At 49.0% G+C, this 15905-nt stretch overlaps 1 protein-coding gene across 1 annotated transcript; it reads left to right on the forward strand.

Moving 5' to 3' along the window:
• Positions 1-5116: 5116 nt before the first annotated feature.
• MMP23B (matrix metallopeptidase 23B) lies at positions 5117-15195 on the forward strand. The gene is made up of 8 exons (XM_051786466.1): positions 5117-5781; positions 8971-9113; positions 10377-10516; positions 11849-12016; positions 12633-12797; positions 12998-13108; positions 13977-14103; positions 14761-15195. The coding sequence occupies exons 1-8, from the start codon at positions 5611-5613 to the stop codon at positions 14933-14935; spliced, it is 1200 nt and encodes a 399-aa protein (XP_051642426.1). The 5' UTR covers positions 5117-5610; the 3' UTR covers positions 14936-15195.
• Positions 15196-15905: the final 710 nt, after the last annotated feature.

Consider the following 15905-nt stretch of genomic DNA (forward strand, 5'->3'; position numbering starts at 1 on the left):
AGAACCAGGATGGTCAGTGGAGCCCCAGGAACAGGAGATCCCAGGAGGAGCCCCTTTGTACCAAGTATGTTTTTGGCAAACTTTGCCCCCCTGCACCAGGCTCAGCTCCATGGGAGGGGGAGGCTTTGCAGGAGGGAAGGAACTCCTGCTCTTTTATCTTCCTTGATGGGCCTAAATCCAATTTAGCTGGAGAATATAAGACAGGAGAGGTGGGGGAAGATGCTCCTCCTCTCTCTCCTTTTGCTCCTGGTTGGTTTTCTTGCTGGTTTGAGGAGCAGGGAGGCTGTTCCTGCTGCTGAAGGGGGAGGCAAGGGGTGCCAGAGCAGGAGCAAATGCTCCTTTAAAGGCAAATATTGTCATTATTTAACTGGAGTGGACAGTGAGCATCCTTTCTGCTGGATGTTTGTCACCAGTTGCTCTCCCACAAACGAACTGGGGAGCTCCTGGTTTTCACTGGAGCTTCTGTCATCTCCTGAATGCAGCTCTGTGCCTTAGATATTCCCGAGTTTTTCAGGTGTACAGCTTTAGTTGTGAGATGTCAGCTGGTCTCATGCTTGGCACAGGGGTTTCTAGAGCTCTTCCTTTGGAAGTGTGGCCAAAAATCCACGTTTTACAGACAATGTGAGGCTGAGGGAGCAGAGAGGGAGATTGTTGAAAGGCAGAGTCAGGTAAAGAGCCCATCTCTCCTTCGATTCTGTTCCCACTAGTCCGTGCTGCTCCCAGAATTTCAGAGGATTGGTCCATCCACGAGTGGATTCCAGGTCATTAATAACAGCCCCAACCACAAAACCATCCCCACACAGGGAAGCAGTTCTTCCTCCCTCGTGGGTGCACTTTGTTATCTTTGTGATTTGAGGACAAATTTCTCCCTCATTTCTGAATTTCTCCCTCTTTTTCATTCCTGACATCCCGCGTGGCCGTGGCTGAGCTCCCGCCTGGGGTCAGGGCTCTCTGGTCACACCAGGTCAGGCCAGTGCAGGCACCTCTGTGAGCTGCAGCTCCAACTGACAGTTAAGCAAAATATTCCATTTTCTTTGCCAGCTGGAGCGAGCCCTTGTTTTCAGCTCATTTGTTATTCATCAGACCATGGACTTTTCTAGGAACATCAGCAGATGCTGATCACGAGGGGCTGCACGACAGAAAGCGGGAGAATGTTTGGGGGCTGGAGAGCATCAGTATTGTTCTCCCCCTCCCTGGGGAACGTTGCTCCCTGTTGCAGCACATACAATCCTTTTTTTTAGTGCCTGACCCCCTGAAAAAGCACAAATTTGAACTGCCATTCCCACAGGAACCCCGGGCAGGAATGTTGGGTTGTTTTCCCCACCCCCCCCCGGGTTGTGAGCTGCAGGGCTAAATCTGTAAGTGCTTTTAAAAATAAGAGCTATATGAGGGTTTCCTAATTCTCTTCACATGGGCCACCAAGGAGCTGATCTGTGGTAAATCACGTTCACCCCTGTGCTTTCCCCTTTCCTGGCCTGGGGCTGGGTTTGGACCAGTGCCCTGGAGATGAGATGTTGATCCTCGTGCCTTGAGCCATCAGACTTGGGCAGAGATCAGGTTCTTCTTCTTTCCCACCTCCGTGTAGAACTGCCAGTCCACAACAGGGGAAGCTGACGGGGGGTGGTTTGTTTTAATCCTGAATAATGGGCTCTTATCCGTGAATAAACAAGAGGTTTTGTGAGAGGTGAGATTCCCTTGGGACAGTCAGGCAGCTGCAGTTCTAGCTCTGATGGTTGTTCTCTCTGTGGCATCTCTTAATACAAGTTTGTTGTTGTGGATTGTTGTAATATTTGTTGTAATGGATTGTTCTCGTGCTGTTTTGGGGACTTGAGTGAAGCAGTGCCAGTGTCCTCCCTGGCCTGGGCACCAGGGCTGGCTTTGCCCTGGGATGGGGCAGAGATGCTGGAAATAGTGCTGAAAATAGCATTTAATGTTAACAGTGCTGAATAAAGGAAAGGAGAGAAATGCTAAGAATAATCCACAGAAGTGAAAAAGTATTTATATTTGAGCTAAAGCTTGCCCTGGGGAATGGAGCCATATGTTGTGCATTACACAGCAGCCCCCCTTTAAACTGAACATTTCAGCAGTTAAGTGAAAAGAGCAAAGCCAGGCTGAGGTGACTGAACAAGGAAAGCGTGTTGTGCTGTGCAAATGATCCAGGGCTTTATGTTTTCCATAGTCTCTAGTTGGCCATTGTGGGTTTTATGCAACATTCCACATAGACATTCCTTCCCTGCTGACAGCTGGTCAGAGCCTGCTGCTCCAGGGACATTTAGTGCATGCAGGGATCTCGGGATACACATCCCTGACTGTTTGCTTGGACAATCCCAGCTCCCTCCAGAAGATATCCAGGTCCTGGGCACTGCCAAGAGCATGAAGACAAAGCAAAGTCAGTTCTGTGCCTGCCTCCCTTCCCTTTCCCCATCCCACCATATGGGTTCCCTCAGTGTAACGTGTTCCACTGCTTTCAGACACTGTGCAGAAACCAAAGCCAGGAATGTTTTTCTGTCCAAATATAGTCAGGATGACAGTCCTTGCCTGGAGTCCAAACCAAATATCCTCACTCCAGAACCTGAGACCTCTCGAGCTCAGCAGAACTCTGAGGCTGCAGCAGCTCCCTCAGAGCTGAGTGTGGGGAATACTTTCACCAGTGACACTGGGAATTCTGGCCAGAGCTGGTGCCCTGGTGGATCCAGGTGCACAGAGGCTTTCTCAGGAGTGTTGTTTGTGCACAGCAGTGGGTTCATGTGTCCCCCTTGGCTCCATGAGCTCCATCTGTGAGCCCTGAATGCCTCAGCACAGGAGCACAAGAGCTCTCCCCACCTCTCACTGCCCCAAAAACTGGGCTTTGTCCTGGCCTTGCTGCTGAGGTGCTTTCTCAGCAAATATTTGGCTTGAACTTGAAGAGTTTTTAGAGCATCCTGCAGCCAGTGGCTTGGTGGGGTTGGATGCACAGGCACTGGATTTCTGGGTGAATGGGCACAGAGCATTCCCAGCATAGGGGGGGAAGTGAACTAAGGGCTTTCCAGGGAACTCTGCTCTCACTCCTGATCCATCCAGGTGTAACCTACTTGCTACCCTGACAGGGAAGCAGGATCCTAAATGTCACAGAGGTTGTGAGTCATCTCTGCAGGTAAAGATTCCCATTCAGCCACCACATGTGGCACAAGATAAATGGCTCACGGGCAGTATGGTCCCTTCCCATCCAGAATATTCCAGTAACTCCTGGGAAAAGGGCTGTCTTGGCTGTGCTAACCTTTAGTAACTGCATGAATAAGTATTCAGAAACAATGAGATCCTAAGAATGCACTGTTACTAAAGCTCTGTACAGTAACTCTGCAAGGCTCTGTGCCGGGAAGTATTTTACAAAAACTTTCTTTACAATGGCACAAAGGAAATTCCTGGTTCCCTCAGGCTGTGATTGTGTGAGTTCCCAGTCTGTGCTTTAAAGCTCGGGTTCTTGTGCTCCTCTTCACAGAAACAAGGCCCTGACTGTGTGCTTGGAAGATTTCAGGTTGCTGTTCTTCAAGATTCCACCCTCTACCTGCCCGGTGCCGTGGGTCTCACCCTGCAAGGTGCAGGTTCAGTGCAGTCAGGACTGGTGTGAGATCCCCTGCTCTGAGGTGCTCAGGTGCTGTGGCAGGAGGTAGATGTGCAGGGCATAAGCTGATTTTCAAGCACTGCTGACTCTTCCTGGCTGGGTGAAAGGCAGAGGCACTCGAAGCTCTTGCGCAGTTCTGTGGCCGAAACTCAGTGTTCTTCCAGCACTCTTTGATAGCAATATTTTTCTTTTCAAGCCAGTGCTGTTTTACTGGAGAAGAGCTCTTGGCTGAAGGTTTTGAGCCTCATTCCAAGGCAGCTTTTACTTCAAGACTCCCTTCTCAATCAGTCTTTGTAGGTGTGTTCTCACCTACAGAAAGCAGCTTGTTAGGGGGGACTCGAGGCATTGATCCTTCAGGAGTTTGTTGTTCCCACTTTCTCACTTGGTGCTTTGATCTGCAGCTCAAACCACAAACGGAGCTGCATTTGCATCTCTCTTTGGAGCTCCAAACAAAGGGCTTTTTCAGAGGGTTCATGCACAGGCACGTTCCTTCTGCCAACTGTGCTACTGGGGAAGGAGGAACCATCCCTAGAAAGCTGCAGCAGCAGCTGAGGTGAGCCAATTCCACGGGAGGTAGAGAGCCCTGCACTCTGACTTTCTGCTTTTCATCACAGTTCCAGCTTCCCTTTGTAATTCTATCCATGGCTTCCTTCCATGTTACCCCTTATTCTGTCCTTCTGGTATCTGAACAACTGCTGCACATTGTCCTCTCTCTGCAGAAAACATGGGTTTTCTCCAGGGGAGAGCTTGGTGGGAATGGAAAGGGAAAATTTTCGTGCAATTTTACACACAGACTCATTGGTCTTATTTATTCTGAGTTGTTTGAAAAGCTCCAGGCCAGCTTTAGTCTGAAAAATACATGAAATGTTGCAAGCTCATGAACTAGGGGGAAAAAATGCAAATGAAACAATTTTTCTTTATTACAATTACAAGAATTTTCTGAAACCTTTCAAATGCCTCAGATACCCCCAAGGAATGCTTTATATGGGCTGGCAACAGACCTACCCCCCCCTCCTCCCTGGCATTTGCTTGTGAAACTGGGAGCTTGCAGAGTTCCTTTTCCTCTGGCTGGGCAGAACTGGAGCTGAGGTCACTCCCCCCCTCAGGACCAGGGGGTGACCCCACAGGAAAGTGCAGCTGTCTCTGAAAACCTGAGAATTTCTGAGTAAGCTTTTTTTAAAAAGTCCTGAACCGATTCAAGTCTGGAGCCTGGAGATGCCTCCAAGGACCTCCCAGCTCGAGACAAAGTGGCCACTTCCCCAGGTCAGTCTGTGTGACCCCAAAATCAGTAAGGTTCTGAAAATACTCATTTTCCTCAGGTGATAACCCAAGTACACCAGAAACTTGCAGATCCCTTGCTGAGCTTGATGGGAGAGGGAGGTGATGTTTACTTTTCTGTGAGTTTGTAAACTCCCCGAGCAGTTTCCCAAGCAGAGAAAGCCCTGCCTGCTCTCACTGCATCTCCTTTTTCTCTCTCCTCCTGAAGACAAGCCCTTGACAAATGACAGCTCTCCAGCGTTCAGCATCCCTAATGAAACATTCCAAGGGCATGATGCTGGCTGCTGGATTCCCTGTGCTGCCCCCTCCCCCAGTTCTTTCATTACATAAAGCTGACAACTGCAGATCTGTCCCCTGTTGATTACACAGTTAAAGAAAGGAGTTCATGTCCACCCCAGCTTGTTTCACTTTGCTGCTGTTCCTCCGCCAGCCCAAATTTCAGCTGCAGTAACATGATCCCACTTGGCAGAGCCTGAGAGAATCTCTGGCACATTGGGAAGAGGCTTAATGTAAAGTCTACTTTTTTTTTTTTTTTCCTTTTTTTTCTTTTTTCTTTTTTTTTTTTTAATTTTTTGAGAGCTTTTTTTGAAGCTCTGGTGGTTCTGCACAGCTTTGGCAGGAGCTGCAACAGGCTCCTCACAGATGCTCCAAATGTGAGCACAAGATGAGCTCAGTGCAGGGGATGTCTTAGTGCCTGTCCCAGCTCCCTCCAAAAGCTATTAAAGAGAGACATGGATCAAGCAGAAGAACTTTGTGCAGACAGGAGGAAAGGCTTCCCCTCACTGGCCAAAAAAAAGAGCAGTGGCTGGAGAACCGTGGTGGGATTTTTGTGCCTGTTCCCTGTGGTGGCTCTGCTGGCGGTTGTGGAATATCCAGCTGGAGCTGCAGTTCAGGAAAGTCAGGTAGGAGAAGGGATCTGATTCTCAAATGCCTGGAAGGGGTGTGGGGTATCAGATACCTGTATGTTCTGTTTGGAAGGTGGATGCCTTCAGGGAGAAATCTGAATAGAGAGATATCTGATCTAAATAGAGAAATATCTCGTAGGGCAACAAGGTGTGTTTGGGGCTGGTTGAGTCCCTTTTGGCAAAGGATCCCTGAAGGTGATGGTGCATCCCAGTGCAGTCAGGTTGTCAGAGGTGTGTGTGCAGTCTGGGGCAACCAAACAGTGGAGGCGCAAAAAATTGGGGTTGTTTTCCCCCAGAGCTTTGGCTGTTCCTGTGAATCCTCTGCTCTCCCAGCCTGGGATGATGTGGCATTGCATGTCCTGGGATTTCTGGAGCAGCTGAGCTTTCCTAGGAACTCAGGGCTTGTGTGGGACCTAAATTGGGTCCTACAGAACTCTTGGCTGGTATTGACTCCCTTTCAGGGTCCATCCATTATCAGGATGTGCTGGGACAGTCTGAATCCAGGGGGAACTCTGGCAAGGCTCTGGGACTTTCAGGAGCTGATCTTTATTTTTGCTTTTAGCTTAAATTTAGCTTTTAAATTTATATTTAAAAAAAAAAAAATCTTTAAGTGCATCTTTTCCTGGGTCTTTTTGTGTTTATGAAGCTCTTGGCACTGGCCCCCCTTGTTTGCATCACATGCTCAAGGCTGTTATTAATTGGTCCTGATTCAGAGTTATGTTATTGTGTGGTTTGAGGGGGGAACTGCGTGGCCAGGAGGGAGAAGGGAATTAATTACAGTCGTTACAGCTCAGTGAAGGAACTTACTGGAGGTCTGACTGCAAGGGGGAATAATGCAGAGCAGGGATGTTGGCCAGTGTCTGCCTTTATATTTTTATATATATATATATATATGTGTGGTTGGTTGTTGAGAGGGAGAACTGAACACCTGCCCTTCTAGTTCCTCCCAGGCATTTTGGGGTTTTTGAGACCTTAACCCACAGCTGAATGAGTTTCTTCCTGGGAGTGTCTGACCTCTTCAGCTCTGTGTATTCCCAAAGTCTTGGATCTCTGGCACCCAGACAGATCCTTTGATGGAAGTTATACTGTGAATTTTTAACGAGGTCACTCCATTTCTGTCAGAACCCCAGGTCTGAGCTGCGCTTTGGGTGGTTCCCCACCCTTCCCCAATTCGTTCTGCAAGGTTTTTCTTAATTAAAAGCATTTTGTTGCACCAGGGGTGGGTAGAACTTGAGCCTAAAGGAGAACACAGACTGGGCAGAAGGTTTGGGCAAGAGAACTCAGCCTCTGCACCTCTCTTGGTCCAGTGGGTCACATTCATGTCTCAGGGGTTGATGCTGGGCCTGGGTCACCCTCAGTTTGGTTTGGATTTTGAGGATGAGTTCACTAGTGACACATTATTTTAATTGTTTCCCTTTGCCTGTTCAGCACTAATGAATGGCCTGAGGGTTTTAAGCTCAATGGCTGTAGAAAAGACAATCATTTTTCTCCCTTGGGGCTGCAGGAGAGAGCAAATTCAGTGTTCTGGCTTTGCTCAGGAGCAGGAACATCCAGCACAGGGACAGAGAGCTGCTCACCCCAGTGTGAGTTAACAAATCTCCTGAGCTGGAGTCCAGAGACTGACAGAATTCCCAGTAATCCTGGGCTCTTCCTGACTGATGCCAGATTACATTAATAATGTAATCAACCCCAATACTGGCACGGGATTGCAGAGAAAACAACAAAGACAGAAAGGATTTGCATAATTCTTCACTGCTTGAAAGAACTGCAAAAAAATAAAAGGGGAAGATAATTTATTATCCTGTAATTATGAGCTAATCTTCTCCAGGCTTCTCTTGCAGCTCCAGCAGATCCTCCACCTTGTCTGTGCTGCTCAAAAGGATGCAAAATTTCCCTTTCATATGGAGGGGAAAAGGCATTCTCAGAGTAGAAGCCACTGGAGGTGAAGGGAGAGGGACAACAGCCACTGCACCCACATCACCTGTGCCTGGGGAGGAAGGGGCAGGGCCTTGAGCTGAGTGACCCAAAAGCTGTGATCCAACCCCCTACCAAAGGCTTTCAGCTCAGAGGGCAGTGCTGGCTCCCACCTCTGTCTCTCAGGGATGTCCCTCCAGTTCCTTGTGGGCAAAGACTGTGCTGGGCTCCCATGGTGAGTCAGAGCCAGGGCTGAGCTGCAGGAAAGGCTGAAAACTGCCCTCCTGGGGAAGAAAGAGGCTGAGATTAGATCAGGGTGGAGGGAAGAGTGGCAGTGAGACGTGAGAAAAGAGGCTGGTTTGCTGCTGGGATGGGATCCCTCAGGATGGTGAGTGCTGGTGCTCCGGGCACATCTGGCAGCCGTCGCTTCAGGCCTCTTGTCCTCCCCTGCCACTGCCTGGCTGTGACACCAGGGACGTGCTGCTTTGGCTCTCAGAGCCTCAGTTCTTCCATGGGGAAAATGAGGACAGCTCTTGTTTCCTGTGGAATGTGCTGTGAGGCTGAACAGACTCGAGCTGGTGCAGCTTTTGTACCACAACCACTGTACATGTCACTTGGGAGGTGTCCTGGTGCCTCTGGAGCAAAGATGGCTCACAGATATTCAGTGTCTTAGTCCTGGAAAGGGGAGACAGAGCAGGAAGCCATCCAGAAAACCATGTTGGGTCCCATTCTTTTACCTCCACTGCTCGGGATGAAAAGGCTTTTCTAATTGGAGTCAGACGTGTCACTAAATTTGATGTCTTTTACTGTTCGATGGTTTAAATCCTCTCCAGGGTTTCCAGGGCTGCTGTTTACTTTGAAGGCATTTCAGATCCACAGCACAGCTCTTATAAAGAGCTCTCTGCACAAAGAGCTGCCTGTTTTAGTCATTTTTCCAGCTTTACATTTCTTCTGTGGCGAGGCTGGAGAGCAACAGGAAAGCGAAAAGGAAATGAAAACTTTCCAGGCAGAGCTGCAGCACTTGCCGTGGCCAGAAGCCTCCTGAAGCTTCATTTCTGCTCCATCTGTGCCACACTCCAAGAGGAGAGTGGCTGCAGTGCCCTGGGGTGGGATGGTGCAGCCAGACAGGACCATCTTGTCTCCTGGACACCCCCAAGGCAGCTCCAGTTGTGCTCCCCAGCCTGCAGATGTCCTGTACTGGTCGTTTTTACTGCACACTGTTCAGGCCTGGGGTGTCTCCCACCCCTTCCAACCTGCTGCTTTGTCTTTAAGGAAGATGCCACATCCCCTGGTCTGCACAGAGAGGGTTCCTCAGCTTCACAAAGCCCAGCTTTCCCTCGTCCTCCAGCGCGGAGAAAACGCTACACCATCACCCCGGGGCACTTGAGATGGGACCACTTCAACCTGACCTACAAGTAAGAGGGATCCTGGGGCCTGAGTTCTTCCTGCCACGGGTTTGGGTATTGCCCATGTGGTTATTCCTCAGCCCTGTGCAGGGAGAGCTGCTAAAGCCACTCTGAAATAGGAATAATCCTACAAATGCTGCACCTCTCACTTCAGTGAAACCCTTCAGGGCAGATTCAGGCTTCCTGAGCAGGGACTTCCCTCAGAAGGTCGTGACTGGAGGACTAACTCTGTCATGCTGATGTTTTTAACAGTTCTGTTTGAACCTAAACCATCCCTGAGGGAAATCCCCGTTGGGATTTCGAGATCTCTCTGATTTCAGGAGGACAGAGCTCTTGGTGCTTTTAGGAATCTCTCTCCCTGTTGTCTTTGGGAAAGGATTTCAGCTCTTGGATTATTAATAAACAACAAAAAGCCCTTGGCAATCCTGGGGTGAGGGAATGCTGTGCTCCTTTGCAGGAGCATCCCAAACAGGCTCAGCCTCACCAGAGCCTTAATTGTCCAGGTTTCCCCTTGTTAACAGCCTGGCTTGATACGAAACCTTCTGCTCCCTTTAGGATGTGCTTGGGACCAAGGGAGAACATAATCAGCATAGCTAAAAAACAACCAGAGGGGATAGAGAATATACCCAGCTTTTCCCCATTGAGGCAATTCCCTGAATGCAGATCTTCCTGTGGGCCAAGGTAAGTTTCCAGGAGCCATCTGTGCATTCCCATGGTACAAACAGGGCCTGCACCAGGAGTTTTCCCCCAGCTCACTCCGTAGCCTAACCAAAAACCTCTCTTGAGTCTCTCTCCCATGGGATTTAGAGCTTTTTTTCTGAAGGAAATAACTTGATAGGAAAACAAGTCTTTGATATTCTTTGGGACTCTCTTTCAGAAGTTCTGCCTGGGAGTATTTCACACCACTGCGCACACCCATTGTAGCCCAAGTGTCAGGAGCAGGAGTTCCCTGCTGCTGGAACGCAGTCGTTTCCTCTTCCAGCAACCCTGCTCGGCAGACTGGGAGACATCAGGATAAAAATAGTTATCTGAGGGAACCTTGTCTCAAGTGCTGTGCTTGAGAGGAGGAGCAAAAGCTGAAGTGCAGAGCACGTGGCTGTGGAGAACACCAGCTCTTTATTCATCCCCGTGGGGGTTCATTAAACGGGGGTGACATCCAGTTCAGGCGACTCCCGATTTGAACCTGTTGGAGTGAACAGAAATCCTTGTCTGCCTGACAGTGGCCTCCAGCTGGTGCTGTGTTTTTCCTGAAGCTGTCGTGTGTCCCTGCAGAATCCTGTCCTTCCCGAGGAACCTGCTGAGCGCCCGGGACACGCGCCGGGGGCTGGCGGCCGCCTTCCGCATGTGGAGCGAGGTGTCCCCGTTCAGCTTCAGGGAGGTCCCCCGGCACCTCCCCAGCGACCTCAAAATCGGTGAGTCCCCGAGGGATCCAGGGGTTGACTTCCAGGGTGTGAAGCAGGGGGTGGGAGGCCGGAGATGTTCCTCCTGTGCCGGGCGGGCTCGGCCTCTTGGAGGAGGGTTGGGACATCCTTTGCCTTTAGTCAGGCAGAGAAACTGCTTTTAGCTTTAATTACTTATTATTTTCAGAGAAACTACTTTTAGCTTTTATTACTTATTGTTTTAGCTTTTATTGCTTATTAATTTTGATTGACTTTATTAAAATTCCTTGTTAATGTTTAGGAAATCATCATCATGATCTCCACGCTTTCTGTGAACCTTGCGGTCAGGAAGCTTTAGGGATTTGCCAAGAATTAACACTCTGCCACTGGGACAGATGGGGAAATCCACAGATTCCTGTCCCAGAAATGCAGAAATCCCCAGATTTGTACTCCAGAAATGGGGAAATCCAGAGATTCCTATTCCAGAAATGGGGAATTTTGCAGAAGAATGAGAATCTGTAGATTCTTGTCCTGCAGATTGGGAATCTGAATGTTGGAAGGTGAAGTGCCATACCCAGGGTCACACAGAGCCAGAGCAGGAGATGGATTCCAGTTGTTCCTGGATTTGGTCTCCCTTTTGTTGATCCCACTGGAGCACTGTCTTTGCTCCCTCCCCTCTCTCCTGCCCCTCTCTTGCTCTGCAGTTGTTCTGGAGTTCCTGGGGCCTGGAAAAACGTCAGTGCTGAAGCTTTTTCTGCTCAGCCTCAACCTCAGATGTAAATCCTTCCTGGGATTTATGGTCTGTGTGAAACCCTGATTTCCTGTGCATGTGGCAGCAGGACTGTGACAACCAGCAGACTCCCCATCGTTTCGCAACTGGCTCTGGTGCTGCAGGACCCTGCTCAGAGCACATGATGTGCTTCCAGGGGTCTGTCCTGCTCCCTGTGAGCTCCAGGTCCCCAGTTCCAGGGGATGCAGGGTGCTCTGTGATCCTGCTGTGGTGCTGACAAAGAGCTGGGGAGCAGCTCTCACTGTAACTCTGCCCCTGCTTATTGACATTTAAAATAGAACAGTTCCATCCCGGGGTTATCAGTTCAGCTTCTCTCTTAAAAAAAAATGATTTCCACGTGATGTTGCAAGACAAGCTCAGCATTCCCTGCTGGGAAGTAAACTTATCTGTGTCCACTGGGAACAGCTCTAAATCCAGGGGCAGCACATGGCCATCCATTGCTTTGCATTTGTCTTTGCTTTTGTGGCTCCGGAGGTCGGAAAACACGTGGGATCCCATCAGAGACCTTTTTAGTGACTCAGGAGTTCACTGACCCTGCCAGATCCACTCAATCTGCTGCTTTTTTTTTTCCACAGGCTTCTACTCCATCAACCACACGGACTGTCTGGAGTCCCTCACCCACCACTGCTTCGATGACACCACGGGGGAACTGGCCCACGCCTTCTTCCCGCCCCACGGAGAAATCCACTTCGATGACCACGAGTACTGGATCCTGGGGAACACCAGGTTCAGCTGGAAGAAAGGTAACAGGGAATGCCTGGGATTTAGCTTTCAGTCTGGGATTTACCTGACGTGGGACAGAGGCAACAGAGCCAGCTGTGGTTTTGTGGGGGTTTGGAAGCTGCTCCTCTGCCCCGTGACTCAGCTGGGCCAAGGGACCCTGTGGGGTGGCAGGGCCGTTTCTGGCTGAATTATTCCATGGAATTATCCCATAGTTCAGTCATAGCCTTCAGTTAGAATCCACCCCTGCTGGATGCAGGGTTCAGGATGCTGCCAAGAGGCTTGAGTTTGTCCCGTGGGCTGAGGGGGATGCAGAGCTCAGTGGAGGCCCTTTCAGACTGGAATATTCCTGCTAAAAACCCCAGTTCCAGCCCAGGGCTGTGGGAACCTGACAAGAGTGAGTGTTGCACAGGGACAGGCCTTCAAACATTGCTCCTTTGGAGTCTGGCACTGCTCTGTGTCCTGCTGCTGGAAATTAGGAGCATGTGGAAATAATTGGCTTTATTTGGACCCAACAAAGAAGATGAAACTGGGGCAACCTTTGACAGGACCGTGCTAGTGCTAAACTATTTCCTCTGGTTTTAGGATTAGCAAACACACTTTACCACACAATTCCAGCTGGTTTTCCCTTCCTTCCAGGTGTTTGGCTGACAGACCTGGTCCATGTAGCAGCTCATGAAATAGGCCATGCCTTGGGCCTGATGCACTCCCTGAACCCCAACGCCCTCATGCACATCAACGCCACCCTGACTGGGAAAAAGACCATCTCCCAGGATGAGGTGTGGGGAATCCACAGGCTTTATGGTGAGGAACCAGGGCTCTGGATCCTGCAGAGCACTCGTGGTGTCAGATCCCAGCTCTGTTTGTGCTCCTCCTTTAGATTCTTCCCTGTCCCAGCTCCCCCATTTACACTCAGGGATCTGATTAAGTGAAGTGTTGATGTTTTTCACAGAAGGAACTCCCTCCCCCAGCCCTTCTAATGCCCGTTTCTCCTCCTGTTTCAGGCTGTAAAGACAGATTATTTATGTGCCCAGCATGGGCAAAAAAAGGCTTCTGTGAGAAGCGCAGGAAGCTGATGAAGAAGCACTGCCCATCCACCTGTGACTTCTGCTACGGTATCCAAGGTTTCTTCTGGGATTTGGGGAGGGGTTTTGCACAGAGGGAGGAGGTAAAAGTTATTTAGGGAGAGGCAGGATCTTAATTTCACGCTAGAGATCAGTGGGTGCAAATGATGCAGCTCCAAGCAGCACAACAGAGATGGGGTCTCGGGTATTAGGGGGCAGCTTTTATGTTTAAACATTCATGGAGTGGAACATTAAACTGTCCCGTTCCTCTCTAGTTTAACTGAACCAGTGACAGGGGACAAATACCACAGGCAGGGAGAGGGAAGGGCTGCAGGGCAGTTCCTGAGGCAGGGAGGGGACAGAAACAGGACAAGGGGCATCTCAAGCACAGCTGGGCTTGAGCTGCTCCCAGAAAAGGAGATAAAGGATGTTAATCCTGATCCAGCCTCTCAGTTTTACAGATCCAGATAAGGGACTAATGCAGGATCAGGCCAAGTTGCTGCAGCTGTGGAATTAACTTCAGACAAATAACTGGCCTTAAGATGTACCGTGGAACTGGTACCTCTTTCTCCAGCACAGCACTGGGGTTTTTTAGGCCAGATTAATGCAGAGATGCAATAAATTCCAAACTCCTATATGGGTTTGTATAACACTTTTGGGACTGTTCATATCTTCTTCCATAGCTGTGGGCTAGTTGATTTTTATCCACCTCAGTTTACACCCCACAAAGTAAGTTTTTATCTTTGCACATGAATCATGTTACGTGTCCGTCCAAGAATCGCTCATTTTTAAATTCATACTTTCAAGGCTCCTTAAATGACAACCTAATTCTGTGCAAGTGTTTTGGAAGGACCAAACTTGCTGATGAGAGCTGCTCACTAACTGCTGCCACTTCCCTCTCTCCTCTGTGGGGGGACAGAATTCCCATTTCCAACGGTGCCCCCGACTCTGCCCCCGCCAAGGACCAAGACCAAGACGGTCTCTGAGGGCAGGAACGTCACCTTCCGCTGCGGGCAGAAGATCATCCACAAAAAAGGCAAAGTCTAGTAAGTGCTCCATCCCTCCTCCCACTCCCTGGGAGCCTCTGCAGGGAAAGGATGAGGGAGGATGGCAAACCTGGGGGACTGGGAAGGGAGTTGTTTATAATGTGGAGGGTGTCACTGGCTCCCTCCAGAGTTGGGAGAGGGGTGGGAAGGGAGAGTGATTGATCAGAACGTTGCAGAGCTTTTCTTTAGCCTGAAAGCAGAGCTCTCAGAAACCACCAGGAGGTCAAAAAAAAGGATAAAATCCAGTTCTCATACAGAGCACAAAGCTAATTCCTGTGATCAAGCCAAATTCCCTGATCCATATTCTGAAAAAAAAAGAAAAAACAGTGTTCAATTTACCCTTTTAGTTCATTGTTATTTAGCTGTTACTAAAATACAAGCATGTTATTTAATGCTGAGAGATTGGCCCATGAGTTGGTTTAGACCGAGGACCCAAATTCCCATTAACTTTTCCCATTAACTTTTAGTGAGATTCAAGCTCCAGAATTACTCAGGATTGTGCCCTGTTACACTTGAAATACAAACCCAACTGTGTTTTCTTGAAGTCCCATCTCTGCTCTGCACTTAAAAATTTAGTGGGAGAAAGAACAATTAACACACACATTGAACAGTTCTAGACATTTGTAGTTTTAATTTCTGTTGTTTTTCTTATGACAGCTGGTATAAAGATAAGGAGCTTCTGGAATACTCATATCCAGGTTATTTATCCTTAAATGAAGATCACATGAGCATCATTGCAAATGCAATTAATGAAGGAACTTACACTTGTATAGTGAAGAAAAAAGAAAGGATCCTGACTACTTATTCCTGGAGAATCAGACTGAAGCACTGACAAGGCCCTGGAATGAGCTCCTTCAGTTCCTGCTAGTTCTGTTTCAAATTGTTTCTTTGGCATTTTTTTATATTTAATTTCCAGTAGTGCAACTGAACTTCTCCATCAGCTGCTTCCTCACCCTGGGCAAAAGAGACTCTTGAGACTGGTTACTGGAATGTAAAACTCTTCCAAATTAGTTTTAATGACAAAGAATTTATCAAGTAGGTGCTGTACAGAGAATTAAAAAAAAAAACAACTTTTTTTTTTTTTAAAGAAAAGCATCAGATGGTGCAGTTGAACTGTGTGGATCCCTGGGAACTGCTGGAAAACAGGAGCAGAACTGCATCAGCCACCAGGATGGCTCAGCTGGGCTGCGCTGGAGGCAGACTGGGGAAGGAAAAAGGAGCAGTTTAATACTCTGGAAGTGTTTCTGCCCTTGTTTTAGATCCTGGTGCTCTGCAACACAAGAAGTTCTACAAAGGTCTAAGCCCCAGGACCACTTTTTCTCCTCCTGCTCAGGAGGAGGGTGTGGGGCACAGCAGCCCTGTCTCACTCCACTCCACAGTCCACCGTGGGCAGGTCAAGTATCCCTAGAACATCTTTTCCCCCCAGATCCCCTTCCCAGGGTTTGTATTTATTCCTTTGATCCCAACAGGCCCCGAGTGCTCAGAGCTTGTCCCTCAGGTGTCCGAGCCAGGAGCACACAAGGTGATTCCCATCACTGTCCTCCCCCAGGCTGAGGGGAATGTGCCACATCCAGCTGGAAGAGAGCACGAGGAGTGGTTGGTGAAGCTGGGAAGGGAATAATTCCATGTCAGATCCAAACTCTGCAGTCAGTCATGGTTTAATCCTTGAGTTCACACAGGCTCTGCTTCCGTGGACTCCTGCTTTTCAATGGGTTACTGAGCTCCCTCTCCGAGGAATCTTCTGGAATGGGGAATGTTTCAGTGATAGACCAGTGACAGAGCTGTTTCTCCTTCAGAAACAG

This window comes from Manacus candei, unplaced genomic scaffold (assembly GCF_025592945.1).
Source record: "Manacus candei isolate 608988 ecotype Guabito, Panama unplaced genomic scaffold, ASM2559294v1 h1tg000022l, whole genome shotgun sequence".
NCBI classification, from domain to species: domain Eukaryota; kingdom Metazoa; phylum Chordata; class Aves; order Passeriformes; family Pipridae; genus Manacus; species Manacus candei.

Coding starts and splice junctions, on each gene's coding strand:
- MMP23B (XM_051786466.1), top strand. CDS start 5,611: ATGGATCAAGCAGAAGAACTTTGTGCAGACAGGAGGAAAGGCTTCCCC. Junction 9,114..10,376: donor CACTTCAACCTGACCTACAA/GTAAGAGGGATC, acceptor GTGTCCCTGCAG/AATCCTGTCCTTCCCGAGGA. Junction 12,798..12,997: donor GGGAATCCACAGGCTTTATG/GTGAGGAACCAG, acceptor CTCCTGTTTCAG/GCTGTAAAGACAGATTATTT.